The sequence below is a fragment of the Ochotona princeps genome, chromosome 1 (assembly GCF_030435755.1).
Source record: "Ochotona princeps isolate mOchPri1 chromosome 1, mOchPri1.hap1, whole genome shotgun sequence".
Taxonomy (NCBI): Eukaryota; Metazoa; Chordata; class Mammalia; order Lagomorpha; family Ochotonidae; genus Ochotona; species Ochotona princeps.
Genome location: NC_080832.1, coordinates 75,230,590 through 75,250,850, shown reverse-complemented (window position 1 = coordinate 75,250,850; position 20,261 = coordinate 75,230,590). Strand labels below are relative to the sequence as shown.

At 37.3% G+C, this 20,261-nt stretch overlaps 1 protein-coding gene across 1 annotated transcript in view; it reads right to left on the bottom strand.

Moving 5' to 3' along the window:
• ME1 (malic enzyme 1) overlaps positions 1–20,261 on the bottom strand; it is a 168,787-nt gene that overhangs the window by 20,806 nt on the left and 127,720 nt on the right. The window contains exons 7-9 of the mRNA XM_058661081.1: positions 13,880–13,989; positions 2,149–2,246; positions 366–479 (exon numbers count right to left, since the gene is read on the bottom strand). Coding sequence (XP_058517064.1) covers positions 366–479; positions 2,149–2,246; positions 13,880–13,989 — 322 coding nt within the window. The remainder of the gene's footprint in view (positions 1–365; positions 480–2,148; positions 2,247–13,879; positions 13,990–20,261) is intronic.

Sequence of the window (20,261 nt, the reverse complement as noted above, 5' to 3'; positions counted from 1 at the left end):
AAAAGAGCAACTGTCTCAGTTTTTCTCTTTTCCTGGCAAGTATGCATTTTCACAGACAGCTCTTTAAACAAAGTACTACACTGAGGTGTTCTATCTGTATCAGAATCAAATTGCCTCACTTGCAAGTAAACTAAATCGAGTGTCCTGACAGTTCACAAGTCTATGGAGCCTAACCACATCACAGACACAACGTATTTCTGAATCAGTTTCCTTCTTCAGGAGGATAGGATCAATATCAATGTGTGATATGAGCCTGTGAAATGACCCCCAGTTGTAAACGGGGCTAGTAATAGAAGCAGTATTTGAGACTGTCATTGAGAATGGCATATTCATTTTTATTCTGGTTAAAAATGACAAACTCTCACCTTAACTATTAATCCTTTGGAGTCAACCAGCCATATCTTTTTGATGGCCTTCTCCTTTGGTAAGCCTTCTTTCTCCATGGCCATCACAATCAGATGTGCAATACCTAAAGCAGCCTGAGAAAAAAGTTTATAGAAGTAAAAACATCAGAAGTGTTCCACATGGTATTTCATCAAGGGTTACACATTTTCTTCATTTTTGTCCTTGCTCTCAAAGCACAAAATGGTGTCTGTTGCACTAAAGAGCTAACTATTTAGTCATTTATCCTGGGGTTAAAAAAATTTTTTTTATCACTTTTGGGTTAAGAAAAACAGCAATAAATCATTCTTCTAACAGCCACAGAACCATTAATACGTGGCTTGCTATTTAGCCACAGATAAACCAGTGATGTCCATGCTCGTTAGCATCTTTAATTTGACTAATACAATTAAGATGTGGTGCAACAGGAAAATATTAAAGTTCAAATAATCAACTAGTCAACCTTGCTCATTAGACTGTGTTTTATTGTTAGGTCCAAGCTCCTCTAATTGCATCTGAAAGAACGAAACCTGGTCATTCTGATGGGAACTTAACCAATTAGGCCATAGAATAAAACTGAAAAACAAAATCAGCATTCTGAGCATTTATTTACTCTCCTGCTTTGCACAAAGTAAACTACAGTGAAATTCCTTGCAACATTAAGGAATCACTCCTGCTGGTGGTTGGTAAAAACTGTGATAATATGTGGAATTTCTATTATGTTCCCAAGGATTAACAAGTGACAGCATTAAACCATCCAATCATGAACACTTTTACCCTGCTGAGTGCCAAGAACTGGCCTATGTCATTCACCAAAGCTTTTCGTAAACTCAAAGGGATTTATTAAAGCTAAATACAGCATCGAATTATCTATTAAAGAACTCAAATGTTAATCAACTGTGAGTTAATCAGTGTTTTATTTCAATCTGAAACTGAGTTTGTAATTTACATCCCAAGGACATTCATACAATCACATTAAGGTGACATTCATAATAAATTTTAAAGTTTCTTAAAAAATATGCATGAGGCATTTTCCCATTTGTTAACTTCTAAAGAGATTTTGACAGATTTCCTACAGCTACCATTTTAATTTTATTTTAGGGGAGAAATATTATTACCAGAGTTTGGTTTGCTTCTTTTAAACAATTAAATTATACAGAATGATAACAGAAAACAGTCTTACTGTAATCTCCTCCAATAATTTTGGTTATCTTGCATATAAAGAATTATAAGAATCATATTTTTGTAACTCAAACTAACTTTTTCTGTAAAAGGATATATAGTCTTTAGAAACTCACAGAAGTGGTCATTATAGAAAAATCCAATTACCATGAACTTTCAAAAAGTATTCTTATACACAGCTCTGTATGTCTGCATTAAATTGTGAGTATAAATTAAGACAGCTGTTCCATGTGATGGTAGAGGATACTAAAAGATACAGTGACTAAATAATTAAGATTTGCATATATAATCAGATCTTAGGAAGTTCTTTTTCTGCATGGCACCTTAAATATACATTCAGTTCCAATGGCAGCATTTGATAACCTTATAAATTTAAAACTGTGAAAACTATCCTGTACCTCTGCTTAAATCTCTTATGAAAAGCCAATATGCCTGACAACTAAATTTTGAATCTTTAATAATATCTGTAGTTATAATATACAAAAAGGCAAACAAATACCTTAAAACTTGATTCAGTAAGTAATTTAACCTTAGGAAGTAAGTAATTTGGCTTAGGAAAACATAAGTGTTACATAAGGCAGGTACCTCTCCAGCTCCTTGGAATAGTATTGTTTGATCAGACAGTTTGTTCTTGGTTATTCGTAGAGCTGCAAGGAGACCCGCAACTGCAACAGATGCTGTTCCTGAAACAAGTAATAAATATCCTTGAGCAACCCTCAGCCAGACGCTGCAAAATTCTAAGCCTTTACTCATCTTTTCAAACGATTACCTAAGAGATTAACTGATACAGAAAAGAAATCTGAGGTTGTCTAATCTCATGCTTGCTACTGAGGTGAAATTTTTCAGGTCACGGGCATCAATATTTTAATAGAGCAATATACTACTATTCTAGAAAATTTCCCCTAAAGAATATCCCATGATTTACTTCAAAACAATTGGTAACAGCATGGTGTCTGAATTCTTTTTTTTTTTTAAGATTTATTTATTTTTATTACAAAGTCAGATATACAGAGAGGAGGAGAGACAGAGAGGAAGATCTTCCGTCTGATGATTCACTCCCCAAGTGAGCCGCAACGGCCTGTGCTGCGCCGATCTGAAGTCGGAAACCAGGAACTTCTTCCAGGTCTCCCACATGGGTGCAGGGTCCCAAGGCTTTGGGCCATCCTCGACTACTTTCCCAGGCCACAAGCAGGGAGCTGGATGGGAAGTGGAGGCACCGGGATTAGAACCAGTGCCAATATGGGATCCCGGCGTGTTCAAGGCGAAGACTTTAGCTGCAAGGCCACGCTGCCGGGCCCCGGTGTCTGAATTCTTACATGAATTCCATTCTACTCACTTGCCAATAGAATTCACAGAAATATTTCTGCATTTGATTTTCCTCATTTGTAAAGTATTTTTACTATTTAAGATAAAAGGGCACTAACTGATATTAGGTTTTTCTACCTGATTGTTATTGGTGTTTTGAAATCTCTTATTCATTTCTTTTACACAAAGGAGACACATGGTAAAAGTCTGCAGTTAATGGTGCTGATGGCAAAATTAATACATTTGTAAATTAACATTTTAATTTTTCATAGTAAAACTTTAATGTTTCAAAGTTAATAGACATGAAATTTAATTTTACAACATTTATTAATTGATTTTGTACCTGTGACAATCATTGGTGGATCCCAAATACAATATATAAAATTAATGCAAAATTTGTTTAGGATAAAAATTGTGTTTGAAAATGAGTATAGAGAGAGGCCAGACAACTGAAAAACAACCTACTGTATGGCTCAGTTACCACACTTTTGGGAATATTTCCAAAGGAAATGAAATCTGCATATGAGAAAGTGAGCTACAATAGTGGAAAAAAGGAAACAACCCAGATGCCTATTGAAAGAGGAATGGATAGGGCCCGGCAGCGTGGCCTAGAGGCTAAAGTCCTCGCCTTGAACGCCATGGGATCCCATATGGGCGCCAGTTCTAATCCCGGCAGCTCCACTTCCCATCCAGCTCCCTGCTTGTCGCCTGAGAAAGCAGTCGAGGATGGCCCAAAGCCTTGGGACCCTGCACCCGCGTGGGAGACCCAGAGAGGTTCCAGGTTCCTGGCTTCGGATCGGCACAGCACTGGCCGTTGCGGCTCACTTGGGGAGTGAATCATCAGACGGAAGATCTTCCTCTCTGTTTCTCCTCCTCTCTGTATATCTGACTTTGTAATAAAAATAAATAAATCTTTAAAAAAAAAAAAGAGGAATGGATAAAGAAATAGTTGTACATGTACTCTATGGAATAGTATTCAGCATTAAAAAGAATGAAATTCTACCATTTGCAACAAAATGGTTCCAACTGGAGACCATTATACTCAGTGAAATAAGCCAATCACAAAATGATAAATAGCATATGTTCTTTCTGAGATAAGGCATCCTTCATGAAAAATACAAAAGCTCACTATATAAGTAAGCATGTAGGTACACATATTCATCTAGAGGAACTATATAACAGAGGCTAGCATACTGAGAAATGAAGATACATTGCGGTATACACCTTGACTCCCAAATAAAATGAGGACTCCCAATGAAACTGTTAAATATATCTTGACAACAGGATGCTGGACCATCTACCACTGTATCTACCTACAATGTCATGATACACTTAGCAGAATGATGATAGACTTAGTACTGTTGCTGAAGGACCTTACTATTGAAACAATATGGGGGAAAACGGTATAGGGGCAAGGAATGGTTGAGGTGGAAAGGGATATCCCTGAGCCTATGGAACTGTATCATGAAAAAAAAATCACAAAAACAAAACAAAACCAACTGCGTTTTCCTCATCACACCTTATAGGCATAGAAACTTTACCAGTACTAATTATACTACTTCATCATGTAAGCTTTCACAGATCACAGAGCAGTCTTCTTGCTTTGAACATAATTACACAGCTCAAGTTCTGTATGGGGTATGCCTGAAATAAAACTCTGCAGCAGCTTGCAGTGTGTTTCAGCTGTACCCACATTCTCCTCCCCTACAGTGACATTCTACCTATAATATTTCCCAGGTCTCTCAGGTGGGAAGTAAGTAAAGTCTACATTAAAGTGTAATTCCCCTGTCTCATTAAACCACATTTTGGGATAGATTTAATGAATGACATGATGATGAAATGTAAAATACACCAAGGACCAGTACTTTACCATCAGTGCGTCTTCAACCTTTTACTGTGTTTCTTGTACAACTAGAAAGTCATAAATAGGATCACAATAAATAATGATTGATTGAGGTCTGTATTGCCTGTGTGTTTTTTATTTATAAATGCAATGTATATTGAATTTGATGCTTTAAATTTTGACTCATCATTACGAACTAAGTCTACATACACACATAATATATGAGGCAAGTCGTATATTATGCTCCTTCATAAATAATTTAAAATAAAGTCTGAACAAAAATAAGTACTTTTGTCTAGATTCTGCATCCAGACAGGATTGAAATATCTGTTCCATAAATCTAGATATATTTATTAGAGTTGTTAGATAGGCTAGAGATCATTTAAATTAGAAACAAAGAATTAGACATCCAGTTACTAAATATATAGCTATTTAAAAAGATATATTAAGTTATTTCTCTCAGATTCTTTTGTAAAAAATTGTCCAGAAACTAAGGTTTGAGGAACTAAAATTCTTAGCGACTCTGAGATTCCGTGATTTATGTGTTCCTATGTCTTCTAGCAATAACGCAGGATTTAATCAGAGCAGTCAACCAATACAAGTGTTTGTATTATTATTTCTATGCTAAGTAGAACTAGATGTTTAAGTGAGGGAAATATAAAATATTGCAAAATATCCTAAAAATAAAGAGGTAATCTATTTTCATACAGTTATGCTGTATCAGTCTGTATTGAAATTCAAAAAGCATTAAGTTCAGATACATTACCCCAAAAAGGCAACATAAGAATATTTTATCTGCACTTCATACTAGAGATGCAAAGGTAATTCTTTTAGTAAGTCAGAAGGATTGAGGGCTTACACTTACTTAAAGAGACTTTATAATTAACAGTAAGATACTAAAGAGACTGAATCTTTTTTCTACACTTACCTTTGTACTACCTATATTAATGAGACTTGATATTAAACACCAAGATACTAAAGAGACTGAATCCTTCTTCTATAATTGCCTATACCTACAATGTCATGTTGTATTTAAATATCAGAACCCTGGACTTGCGCCCTGCATGGTAGTCTAACGGCTAATGTCCTTGCCTTGCATGCATTGGGATAGCATATGGGCACTGGTTCTAATCCCGGTGGCCCTGCTTTTCATCCAGCTCCTTGCTTGTGACCTGGAAAAGCAGTCGAGGACGGCCCAAAGCTTTGGGACCCTGACCCACATGGGAGACGCAGAGAAGCTCCTGGTTCCTGGCTTCAGATCAGCTCAGCTCTAGCTGTTGCCATCACTTGGGGAGTCAATCAATGGACAGAATATCTTCCTCTTTGTCAGTCCTCCTCTCTGTGTATCTGCCTTTCCAACAAAAACAAATAAATCTTTAAAAAAATTACTTTGAGAAAATAAAAAAAAAAGAATGCTAGACTTGAGATTATCTGTGAAGGATTATACTATCTTAACAATGTGGGGGAGAATAGTATGTGCGGGGGGGGGGAGTGAGGGAAGGAATGGGGGAATCCCAATGTCTACAAAACTGTATCATGGAAAATAGTAACAATAAAATACAAAAAAGATGAATTTATTTGATAACTACTCTCATTTACAGCTTATAATTTTTAAAATTCTAGAAACTTCTATTTGTATTCATATAAAACTCCTGTAAAAACAACAAAGTCACCAGTTGTCCTGTGTTTGTAGTGGATTTGTGTGATGAGCATAGTAACAAAACTTGTTTAACTGTGATGAGCACAATAAGGAATATTAACTAGCATTATATAATGTTAAAGCTGTGTGTGAAATGTATGAAACATTAGTTAATCAAATGTAGTAATAAATCGTGTGTAAATAAAACTTTTCCTCTTAAGGAGCAATATTAAGTGGTATTTCAGGATTTGTCTGTAAACGAGGATTGCTCATGAGTGAGTGTAGCCAAGATAATATTCACAACCCGACCCCAGCAGTCTGTAAGGAGGAGAGAGGAGAGAGGATGAAGGTCAACCAATCAGTGCAAGTTCTGGACAGAGACTAACAAATAAGGGGCTTAGCTGGATAGGCAGGTTGGTCTCAACTAGCTCCTTGAGGAATGAGACACCTCTCAAGTGTCCAAGCCTGAGCCAAAGGGAGAGCAGAGCCCAGCACCGCTCCAATGCTACCGTCTCCTCAGAGATGACAGCACCTCCTGCGCGCGCTCTCTCTCTCTCTCTCCTCAACCTCACCCTCCCTATAAGGAACATAGAATAAGTATGATGGCCTAAGGATGTGTCCTCTGTCCTCACACTGAGAAGCTCTTGAGGTCTTCTGGTATAGAGGAATAAAAGATTTAGGATTGGATATGTGTGAATCAGAAATGTTAAGTGGAGTTAAGTTGCAAAGTAGAATTTAAGCTAGACTGTTGTGAGCATAAAAATAAAACATTAAGGGCCCGGCGCGGTGGCCTAGTGGCTAAAGTCCTCGCCTTGAAAGCCCCGGGATCCCATATGGGCGCCGGTTCTAATCTCGGCAGCTCCACTTCCCATCCAGCTCCCTGCTTGTGGCCTAGCAAAGCAGTCAAGGACGGCCCAAAGACTTGGGACCCTGCACCTGCGTGGGAGACCTGGAAAAAGCTCCTGACTCCTGGCTTTGGATTGGCTCAGCTCCAGCCGTTGCGGTCACTTGGGAATGAACCATCAGACGGAAGATCTTCCTCTGTCTCTTCTCTCTGTATATGTGACTTAATAATAATAATAATAAAGAATAAAACATTAAAAGGCAAGATCCAATCATGAAAGTCTGTTCATTGTGCTCCAGGCAACAGAACCATCACTTGAGCACCTGTGCTGGGGGACTAGGGAAAGATGTTCAGGAATTAACAGGAGGTTGAAAAAGGCAGGAAAAAGACATGCAAACATACAGAGACACTGTGGACTCTATTTAAAACGGGAGATTGAATACATAATAAGTATTCCCCAAAATGCTGCTGAAGCAACAGAAACAGCCTTTTTTTTTTTTTTTTAAAGTCAATGAGACTTAAAGAGCGTAGCAGCAAAATTTTAGCAGCCAGGTTTCTAATTGAGAAATGGAAACTCTCAGCAGACTTGAATAAGCTGAATGTCTAGCTAGCATGGTGAATGATAAGAAGTGATCATACTGAGACAGCAAAACTCTCACAAGGTCTATTGGTAAAAGGCACTCCGTGCCTCTAGAAGTGGAGATAAAATATTGAAAAATAGGAAGTTGGCTTGCTGAAAAGTAGTGACAACTCCTATCTGTTTCTCCCTCGAATGCTAGGTGACCCTGCAATATTATGGAAGTCTGAAACAATGAAACTGAAGATGCATCAAGAGAGGTATCAGGCACAACTAGAGGACAGCCAGCCAGACTGAAAATAAAAATAAATGAAAATTTACATGCTTAACATTGAGGTTCCAGTATCTTCCTATTCAGCTCAAATAATACGGCAGAAAGCTAGTATCAGGAGAGACTATTCAAATCTTTACTTGGGATCTTAGAAGTGTAAGAGAAAATATCCAAAGAGATTGACAGAAGGTTCTATAGAAAATCTGTTAAAGATCTAAAATCAATTTCTATCAAAAACATTTGATATTTAACATAGATTTAGATCACTAGTACAGCAAATTTAGGCATTTTTTGGGTAATATAAAATCTTTAAGCAATTTATATGTCAAAAAAAAAAAAAAGGAAAAATGTTCCCATAAGGGTCTAGTGGAAAAACATTTATTTACATAGTATGGCTGTGATGGCTGTATAATTATTTTCATTGGCACTGGAATGCAATTTCTGTGCCCACAGGGAGGAAAGTATTACATCTGCGGACATAATGGTAAAAATAGGAGGCTAAAAAGGTAGAAAAGGAATATACGGTGGAAATATGTCTTTAAAGGACACAATTCTGGTAGGGAGAAATGTACAAATGTCTTGGTTATTTCTAGTCAGAATCTTAATAACTTACCAAAGGTTTTCTCTAGGCAGAGAGTATACATTTTTTAAGAATTTTTTAAAACATTTTTTGTAGTATAAAGCAATAATAACCTTAAATTTCCAGTGTAAAAATGCGCAGACTAACTATGTGCAGATCACATTTTGGGCCAGGTAACTGGGGTAAAAAGCTACCTATGTAATGTCTCCATAGTGGGGACCTAATGGGTGGAACTATTCTGCTGTGAATCCCCAGAGCTCTTAGACACTCACTGTTCTTGACCTTGATTTAGATCTTGTCTCAGATTTCTGTGTTCTAGATTTTAATTCTGAAGTACATCTGTCCCTGATCTCTTAATTCCTAACTTTGGTTAATAGAAATTATGATCCTGAGTCCTAATTACTTTTTCTGTTTGGTGATTTGGATTTAGCATTTCTTAAACTGAACTGATTCTTACACAGACTAGTCCCTTAAATACAGGTGCAGAGACAGAAACACAGAGATTTCCCATCCGTTGGTTCATTGTCCCAAATGCCTGCAGTGGTCAGGGCTGGAAAAGGCTCAAGCCAGGAGGCAGGAACTCAAATGCACGTCCCCCAAGTTGGGGATTGGAACCAATACATGGGCCAGACAGGGATAGATATTTAACCCAATTTCTCTGATCTGTGATGCAAGCATCTTAACCAATGTCTAGAGCACTAGGCTAAATGTTGAGAACTGCGATGCTGGTATTTCTCTTTCAATGGACATTTCTCTGAGACACGCACAATCAAGAGATACATAGTATTAAAGAAACAAAGGTATACTTTTGTTCAACAGTTTACTGGTAGCTATTTGTAGACCACTACAAAATGAACTGATTTAAAGAGATTTAAAGATACTGGTGTGCAAATTCAGGGTCTCTATTCACTCTGCCTACACAACAATTTCAAGTTATGCTTGCCACGTATTTAAACTGGCTAGAAATTTCAAGTTACACCTTTTCTGAAATATTCCAAGTATTCATTTCTTATAAATGAATACTCAAAAAGAAATTAAAGATAAAAAAAGAGTAAAGCAAAGCTTAAATAATGTAAATAATTCTGAACCTTTTATCTTCATTTTATTTACCTTTTGTTTCGTGGTCATCACTTTACCCTCAGCTTTCCATTCCACTCTCCCTCCTTTGCACAAACAGCCTAAAATATCTAATATAAAGAACTCAAGCTGTTCATCTTGTCTATTTAAAGTGTTTTATCTGGTATAATGATTCATGTAAGATGATTAATTTCAATTGGATTCTCAATATTCAATGATTGTATTCTTTTGTTTCACACTCGACTATCTACATCTCCATATAAGTTCTCTTTTATTCCCCTCAAACTTTAGATCCTATTGTTTCAAAGAAAAAGTAACAAAATCTGCAACTTTTTGCTGTAACTGAAAAAATAAAAATACGGATTAAATAAACTGAACAAAATACACAGCTAGTGAGGGGCAAAGCCAATCAGCCTGACTTCGGAATCTGTATTTCTAACCTCCAGACATCATTTTGTTTTTCATTTTCTCTTTCTAACTACACTGCCTTCTTACATTTCTCCCAGACAAAAGCCCATGTTTCATCCTTGCCTACTCCTCACCATCAATCCTTGTTGGGAGCACTGTACGAGTGCCCTGCCCTAAAATAATGATTGGTTTAAGGCCAGGAGGCAGCAGGAAGACAGGAGGTCACAGGTGAGGCGGATCTGCCTCCTTTCCAGGGCCTGGCCAGTCAGGTAGCACCCAGTGGACCCACGGGAATGCAAGTGATGGGAGTGAGAGCTGAAACTGCTATGGCAATAAATAAAGTTATTATTATCTTATAGGCTAGCCTGTCTTTGCAATTTTTTGGAGCATAGAAAATGTAGCTGTTTTAGCCGCTTTTATAATTTTTAGCTAGAGGAATTGAGGATGCTTTTATTAAAGAAAAATGTTTTTGATTATTGTTTTATTTATGGGGTTACAGGGTCTATAGTTGTAGAGGGATTTAATATTGGTAATTTTTGTTTTTAGATTATATTTTTTCCCTTGTAAACTATTTTCCCATTGAATAATGGGCAAGTTGTAGAAATAGAAATGTGGTAGGAATGTACTACTGATTAGCAGGTAATCGCATGTGCCTTGGCCTTGGAGTCCTGGCTGCCGCTCCATGGCTACTGTTGAAGAATGAATAATGGCTTGCTTTGAAGAATATGAATACAGTATTTTAAAGAATTATCTCTGGGGACACCTGCTTAGCCCTGAAGTGCAGACGGAATGACCGAATGTCTGTACATGCCCCCTTAGTCTTGAAGTAAAAAAAATAGAACAATTAGTTGCTTGTGCAGAAGTTTGTGAGGTTTTGAGTAAATAAAAAGGACAGCTTTTTCTTGGGCTGTTGTGAGAACGCACCAAGTGTCAGTGTCTGTGTCTTTCTTTATCGCCGACTCCACGCACCCTTCCCGAGCTCCGAACTCTCGGCTGGAGCTGGACTCCGGCACATCCTCACCTCTATCTTCCTGGCACTTGCTAGAAGGCACCATCTTCATGTGCCTAGAGAACCTTTGGCAGTAGCCTTCAGATTTGCTCACATTTCACCTTTTCCTCCTTGCTGAAGACAATGTGAATGATCTTTCCAAAATATAATCTACCTTAGCTAACATAACTCCTTAGTTCAACTCTCTTCCACTCCTTTAGACCTGATCCTTTAGATAAACATTTCGCAAACTCCTTTCATAAAGGACCACCGAATAAATACTGCAGGGCTGTGAGACATGTGGTGTCTGTTCCAGACTTAATTCTGCTGTTGTACCATGAAAGCAGCTGCAAACAGTACATAAACAGAAGCGCATGGCTGTGTTTTGGTAAGATCTCATAAAAGCCGGGAGTGTGCTCGATTTCGCTGACAAGCTGTAATTTGCCAACCCTTGCTTCCGTCATACTTCACTCATTTATTCTGCTAATATTAAGGTAACTGTCTGGGCTAAGCATTGTGTTGATCACAAGAGGTACAGTGATGAGAAACACACCTATATTCCTTGGCCTTAGAGAGCTGTAAATTTAGTGGAGGAGAGAAATACTATTTTTTTTAAACTTATTATCATATGAAACTGCTTCTGTGCTAAGTACCACAGGGGAAGTATAAAGAATGCTATCAGAATCCATGCAGTAGAATTGGCCTAGACATAAGAGAATTTTCTGCAGAATCTCAGATTTGAAGAGGGGAGGGAAAACCATTCTAGGAAGAAAGGTAAGGAGCGGAATAGATCTTCTAACAGGAAGAAGGCTGGCTCATTTCAGCAATGAGAAAGGCCAGAATGAGTCTGGAGACAGGTAAGTGTACGACAGCACATTTGTGATCATTTTCAGGATTTTCATCTTTATCCTAAGTGCAAATAAAACCATTATTTTTTAGAAGGGATGAATTGATTTCTACAGGAAAAGGAAAATTAGACCTTGTTCCCTGCTGAATCCTTAGTGCTTAGGTTTATATCAAGAGTAAATATGAGCAGATTTCTTGCAAAAGATAAGTTTTTAGGAAAGATAACAGTAATTATTCTAATGATGGAGAAAAATTGTTGCAAGACGAAGAATTGTTTTAATGTGTTTGGTGGGCAAAGCTGAAGAAGGAGCTACTGAAGTGAGTATTTGACCTAGCAGGACGCTGCATTTCATCCTGAAGTGTTTAAGTCTGAATTCTGTTCCCTTTCCATTCCAGTTTCCTGCTAATATACACTTTGGGAGGTGACAGATGATCCTCAAGTATTTGGGTCTCTCCCACCTCCATGGGAGGTATGGACTAACGTCCCAGCTGCTGGCTTCTGCCTGACCCATCCCTGGCTGTCACAGTCATGTGGGGGAGTGAGGCAGGTGACTACCTGGGCGCTGTCTCTCTCCCTTTCTCCCATCTTCTCCTTTCTGGGTCCCAACTAAAAATGAATAAATAAAATGTAAAAAGAAAATAAGGGAACTATCAGAAACTCATTGAAGAGAACATTACAAGAAAGTGAAATCTGAGAAGGAAATACAAATTTATTTTGGGTATGTTGAATATGAGATAATTATGAGGTATCCAAAAGAAAATTTTACATAATATATGAGTGTTTAGATGCGGAATTAGACTTGCGTTGGAGATAGAAATCTGTTATTTAAATGTGTGGGGTTGAAACATAGATCTTCAAATATTTAAAAAAGAGAATGGTCATCAGTGGAGCACTGAATTGTTCTGTTACCAAACAGAAAATCACGAGCCTGTTCCTCCACTCCTACAATGCCAAAGACATCCAAAAAAATAAGCAGGCTCCCATGACATGGAAGCTAGCAGAAGGGACCATTTTAAGAAATAGGGTGAGTCGATGAAGTTGAGTGAGACTGAGACTTCAGGTAAGAGAACAGGGGAAGTGAAGTGGAGGTGATCAAGTTTCAAGTTGCTAGGTCTTCCTCCTTAGGATCTCTGCCACTGTTTTTATTGCCACTGTTTTTATTGCTATTCGCAGGGAGTGAAACAGGATCCAACACACTCTCATAGTTCCCACAGTGGGTGTAAGCTGGGGTAAAGGGGGAGGTAGAATGGGTGTAATCTCAAAGGCTAAAAAGGAAGGACATCCCTTGGCCTATGCTTACAATGTCACAATATATTTAAACATCAGAAAGTTAAACTTGCAACTTGTACTAAGGGACTATACTACTGTCATAACACAGGAGAGGGGAGAAGAGCAAGGGAGGAAAGGAAGAGGGAGGGAGGAACCCTTATGCCTATAAAACTGTATCCTGGAAAACAATAATCATAAAGATTTTAATAAAGGAAGGAATTTTATTAAAACAAGATGGGTCAGACCAAAGTAGAAACCTAAGCATCGATGATCGAAGACAAATAGTAAAATGTGGCACATTTTTCCTACACACAGCTCTTACTCAGTGAAACTTAAAAACAGCATATTACCTAGAAAGGTTAGAAGTGTATGTGTGTGTGATTTTTAAACAATGATAAATATTTTTCAGATATTTCATTATTTGTTTAATAATAATCACTAGGAATTTTGTTTTATTTCTAGAAGCTCATTCTATAGTTTACAAGTAATATGATACACTTGTGTCAGAAAAGTACTTATGTTAAATGTGGGAACTAAAAAATAAAAAATGGATGAAATCATAAAGCATAATATCTGGCATCTAATAGGTAATTAGCTTGAAGTTCCTGAATTTTAATTAAGTAATTTCAGACATGTTCGTGATCCATAAACAATAAATTTTTTTTTACCTTGAATATCATCATTGAATGTGCAATACTGGTTTCGATACTTGTTCAGGAGACGAAATGCATTCATATTGGCAAAATCTTCAAACTGAATAAGACAATTCATGCCATATCTATAAGACAAAACATTGATAATGGAAGAGGTGAACAAAACAACCTTTGAAGACAAGCCTTGGGACTGGTGCAGTAGCATAGCCAGCAATACCGCTAACTATAGTGCTGGCATCCCATTTGGGTACAGATTTGTGTTCCAGCTGCTCTACCTCTGATCTAACTCCCTGCTACTCCAACTGGGAAAGCAACAGAGAATGGCCATGTGCTTGGGCCCCTGCAACCAAATGGGAGACGAGAAGAAGCTCCTGGCTCCTGGCTTTGGAGTGGTCCAGCTCTAGCCATGATGGCCATTTGGCAAGTGAACTAGAGGTTGGAAGATGTCTCTGTCTCTCTGTAACTCTGTATCTCAAAGGAAAGAAATAAATGCTTCAGAAAAGACAAGCCTTTAGAATTGACCTATGGAAAAGACAAACATTATTTTCTCTTAAAATACCACCTTATATCTTAGTACATATATATAATATAATGTTCATTGGACAAATATTCATTTCATGCTTACTAAATGAAATGCACATAATATTAATATGTATAATAAAATAATTGGCTAAAACCTGATCCCTATCCTAAGGAATTTAAAATTTAGGAAGTTAAAACCTTTTGCGATAACTATAAAATAAATAAAAATATGAAAGTGGCATTTGTTAGGAATTATAAGAGTTCAGAGCACAGACAACACTGTCAGCTAGAGTTACAGATCAGGTAACAAATGAATTAATTTTTAGTGGATAGTTACAATGTTAAAAGTGGAAATGTAGTTGCATAAGCTTGGGGAATGCAGAAGCAAAATAACTGAAATGAAAAGTGAAAGTAAAGTATTTAAAACATGATAAAAAGCCCTTTTTGGCTATAATGGTACGATTTATGTAAGGTCACTGCGGAATGTAAGATCTTTGTTCTGCTTTTGTCATTCTTGGTAATCAATTTGTATGTAAGACAAGCATTCCATCAACTAATAAACAGAAAAAAATGTGACATATATACATACTAGAATATCATTGAGTTATACAAAAAATGAAATCATAATATTTGTAGCATAATGTTTGGAACTGGAGAATATCACGTTGCAAGAAACAGCCAGCCACAGAAAAACATGACAAGCCGTTTCTTAAATGTGGGAACGAAAATTTAAAAAACAAAATTTAAAAAACAAAAACCCAGCTATTTCAACACTGCAGGGGCTATCTCTCCTCACTTGTTTCCCCTTTCTCTACACATCTCCCTTGAAATCACTGACACAGCACCCAAAGCCACACTATTGAATTTTATCCAGGAGCTTCGTCACAGTCTGCAATAACTGCTTTCATCAGCTACTGATCCACAACATGATCCCCTCAGCTGTCTTAGTTCAACAAGATTTTTTAAAAATTCTTTATTTTTCACGATTTGATTCCATTGGCTCAGAGATTTCCCTTTGCACTCTCCTCTACCCCTCCCCTCGTTGTTTTCCCCTATACTGTAACAATAGTTCAGTCCCTCAACAACAGTAACAAGTCCATCATTCTTCTAATTAAGTGTATTCAGACATTGTAGGAAGAGACAACAGTAGATAGGCCAGCATTCTGGTGTCAAAACATACTTAACAATTTCACTGGGAGGCCATCTTTTGTTCAGATGTAGAGATGCAGGCCTGGCGTGGTAGCCTAGTGGCTAAAGTCCTCGCCTTGCATACACCTGGATCCTATGTGGGAGCTGGTTCTAGCCCTGTTGGTCCCGCTTCCCATCCAGCTCCCCTGCTTGTGGCCTGGGAAAGCAGTCAAAGATGGCCCAAAGCCTTGGGACCCTGCACCCGTGTGGGAGACCTGGAAGAGGCTTAGGTCTCCTGGCTTTGGATTGGCACAGCTCCAGCCGTTGTGGCGGCTTGGGGAGTGAATCAAATCTGTCTCTCCTCCTCTCTGTATATCTGACTTTCCAATTTTAAAAAACAATAATAAATCTTAAAAAAAAAAGTAGAGATGCATACTACAATGTATCTCCACTTCATGGTATACCTGCCTCCATTATACAGCTCCTCTGGATAAATATATGTATATGCATGCTTATGTAATTATTTACTTATCTTGTATTTTGCATGAAGGTTGTCTTATAACAGAGATAATAGAATATCTGTCCAATCAATAAGAATGCTATGACATAATACCACGAATGACGATTTCTAAGTGATAGAAACGTGCTGCTCACAGTTCTGGGAGGTGGACCACCAAGAGCAAGGTCTGCAGATGGCCCTGACCTCATACTGAGGCTCTCTGGCTTTGACTCTCTCACGTGGTGGAAGAAGATCACACGCACTCCTCTGGCTCATTTAGGAAAGTACTCAACCCCATTCGTGAAAGCTCTCACAACTAAAAATTTTTAAAAGGCCCAACAACATTAATCAATTAGAGTGGCCCCTGGTTTTGTCAAAGGAATGTTGAGTAATATCTCTCAAGTTTAATTTATGTTTTTTGCCTTATTAGTACGCTTGTAACAGCTTTAGCCTCATATATTTAACTAATAATAAACATTTCTTCTGCTGGTATCATGGATTTAGAAAATAGTTAACCTAAATTTGGTATTACTTTCATTAATAGGCCATCATTTTTAAAAAAAGATAGATTAAAATTTCTGTTTTCCATATACTTTACCCAGCTATGCCAAAATCACTTAAGAATTTATATTTCATCACATCATTTTCAATCTTTATTTTGACTATAGTAGAATCCTGTTTCTATGCTTTTCTATTTTATTTTACTACTGCCATTGACAATTTTATTTTTTAAGATCTAAGATGTCCAAAATACTTGACACGCATACTCACTTGTTCTTTCTGACTGTTCTATGATGTGGGAACACAGGCACACCACGCTTGTGCTGCTCGGTAGTGTCTGGTGATAATGATATACCCAGTAATTTGTGCAGAAAATAAGACAGTTTGTTATGACAGTTGTTATGACAGTTTTATAATAAACTTAAGTATTTAATATGACTAGTCATAGCCTATTTTTTCTTTTAAGTGTAATAGCTTAGCTGTTATAGTGGGGTTTGTTTTAGATTTGTGTATTTGAAAGACAAAGTGACAGAGAGAAAGGTAAAAACAAAGCCAGGTACTCTACCAATTACTCCATCTATTGGTTCACTCTCCATGCGGCTGCGACAGCTGGAGTTGTTTTACAGTGCTTTAAGAGCACAGACTCCTGAGATGAGCTCTTGTCCTCACACATTGTGTGCTGCTAACTCTTCTGTTACAATAAGGTTGTTATCAGGATTAAATAAAGTGATAAACACAAGTGCAATGAATAGCACATAAATACTCTGTAATCATAAGACTTAAGAATTTTATGGTAATAATAGAAGTCCATAAGCAATAATAAGAGCCCACAAATGCCTGAGACAATCACTATCATTCTTGATATTTAACAAATTTACCCTTCAATATTAAGAAAACTTGAGATAAATAAAAGCCAAAACAATTTTATCAAAGGAAATTCTAATGAGTGTATTTCAGGGAAAAAAGAAAATAATTCTGGACAGGAAGGTCTGAGATGTGACAAAATAGCATAATGTGAATAAATATAAACAGTTTTGATCAACATGAAATAGTAATGATGAATAGGGCTACTTCTAGATTTAGAGTTTGGCGGTTGGTTAACTTGTGTTCCATACAACAAGTACGTTGCAGCATAAAAAATCTCTAAAAACAAACAAACAAACAAAAAACTCACTCAGCTCTGGAAGTCAAAGACAAAAAGAACAAAGCCATTAAAAGTAAATTGCAGCCAATTTTTGAAAGGAACATAAAAATGTTCTACTCCTTATATTTGCACGATGCTATTTTTCATCCTCCAAGGATACATTAGCTAGCTTCACTAAGGCTTATAAAACTGTCATTAAGAACTTGTAAACAGTTCTATGGTTATAAATTATTACTTTATGTTATAACCTTAGCAGAGGAGCACACTTTTTTGGTACCAACTAAATATCTCAAACATAAATAATCACGTAGTATCTGCAATGGATCTTTCTTATTGCTCTGGTTTCAGAGCACGCCTTTAGAAGGAAGATTACATGTTACTGGAGTGTGTTCCATGGTTAGCTCCTGATGTGTCATATACTGGTGGTCTGGCGGCGTCAGACAATCTGTTATTATGCTCAGGAGGAGCAGAGTTTTGCGGTCTCTGTATGTGAGGAGGAATCAGAGCCCTTTCAGTTCTATTCCCGGATCTACTACTTACTTGCTTCTCTGGTTTGGGGCCTGTTACAATTTCTCTGTGGCTAAAATGAAGTCCACACACTGTGGTTTGCCTTCAATGTTTAGGACACAATATAGTCAGGTTATAAATTTATAATGTCTCCTAAGTGAAATCTGGGAATAACCAGGTAGTAAATCGTAAACTTGTGTGCAGGATACCTTATCATTTGCAAAAGTGTACTTTAGACTTATCCCCAGGAGGATACTGTATATCAATTTTAATTTCAGGACTTTTGTGTACCTGGTAGTTAGCTCTGATTTAACTCCTGGAGATTTAGAAAGAGACATTCTAAATTCATTCTGTGATACAAGTATCTTGCATCATATAATACAAGAAAGCCATGGAAGGGATATTTTGTTCCAGTTTGAACAAGCCTTGCAACTATGAAATTATAAGTAGTAGAACACTCAGAAGTTAGCCAATTCAAATCTACATAACTATGAAAAGAACCTAGTATTTTATGATCAAAATATCGCATAAAGTAGTGGGTGTAAATGGCTTTAAAAGGTAACAGGGATACCACCCATAAAATTCACATGTAAAGACTCCAGGCATTTGTGACACGGCAAAATCTGACTAAACTCTGCTACAGGGTCTAATCAATACACTGAGCATTAACTAGGCGCTTGGTACTCATTTAATTGTCTCATTAATCCAATGAGAAAGGTATTGGTATTGCTATCTATTTTACACGTGAAGAAACTGGAGCTGAGCCATACTTGAGTTCAGATTTTCATTAAATGCTAAGGTCTAGGTGGAATCTAAGGGCCCGTGCATGATCAGTGAAATGTTTGTTTATAACTAGATTGCAAAAATAAAGTAAGGCAGTTATATTATCAAAAAACTACCAAGATAGTACTCAACACACCATGCATTATAAAAAGTATATGGACAGATACTAGTAGAGAGAGATTAGTCTTTCTCTGACTATAAACTAGCAATTATTCACTGTAACCAGGTCAATAAAGCATGTTTTGAATTTTACTGAGATTCAATGTTTTTAAAAAAAGATTTATTAAACAAATGATACTATGTGGCATTCGAGATCCAGAGCATATTAATTCTGATGATTGCCTTAAATTTACTCTTTTTTTTTTAAGGGACTGGTTCTTTATTTCAAAAAGATACTTATTATCAATATTCAGTATCGAAAAAGCTACACTATTTGGCTTTTCTTTTCCTCAACAGGCCCCAAAGACACAACAAAAGGAGAGTACAGTTTAAATCAATAAGCTGCAGGATGTATGACTAACAGATCACACAGCAATCTTACCCAAACTGGGAATTTGGTGGGGAAAGAAACTTGGAAATGCCAGTATCCCACCAGCCAGGCTTGTGAAGAAGTCTCAGCCAGAAGGGCTGGCTAGGGTCCTCAAGGCCAGAGAAGCAAGGTTTCAAAATATCAAATATCAAATTTTAGAAGTTTTATACATGGGAATTCTTTACTACTGATGGACACAAAGCACAATAAGATGGTACTTTCAGAAGTAGAGCTTCAGACTCAGCCAAGGATGGTGAGATGTGTTGGCTAGGACTAAATCAGTGGCAAAAACATAATTTTCTTCTAGGAGACAGGAAGGCAATGAAGTGGCCACCTCAGCCCAAGCAACACATGATCACTCTGCAAGCTGCCAGAAAGGGGCAGAGGTGAAGCAAAAAAAAAAATTGGTCTCGGAGGTCTTACCATCTTAACTTGGTCACTTCTTATAAAAATATGTAAAAACTTTTTTTGAAAGATAAAAGAAAACCCTCCACTGTCCTAAGATATCTTTTAGCTGCAAACCAAAATAACATGGCTTTTTGTGCATTTTTTTGGCCAGCCCTTTGTATCCTCTTCCTGATTTGGCTGATAACTTGTTTAGAGCATTGAGATTCCCTAGAGTAGAGTCTCCCTGGGCTCTGTTTGGCTCTCAGTAAGGCAGGCCCATCCCCCTTCCCTCCTCTATGGAGAAGGCATTACACATTAAGCTGAAAAAAGAAAGAAAGGGACTAGATTGCTGCCTCCAAGGGTGAAATTGTTCGGAATGGTTTACAAAATGATTGCT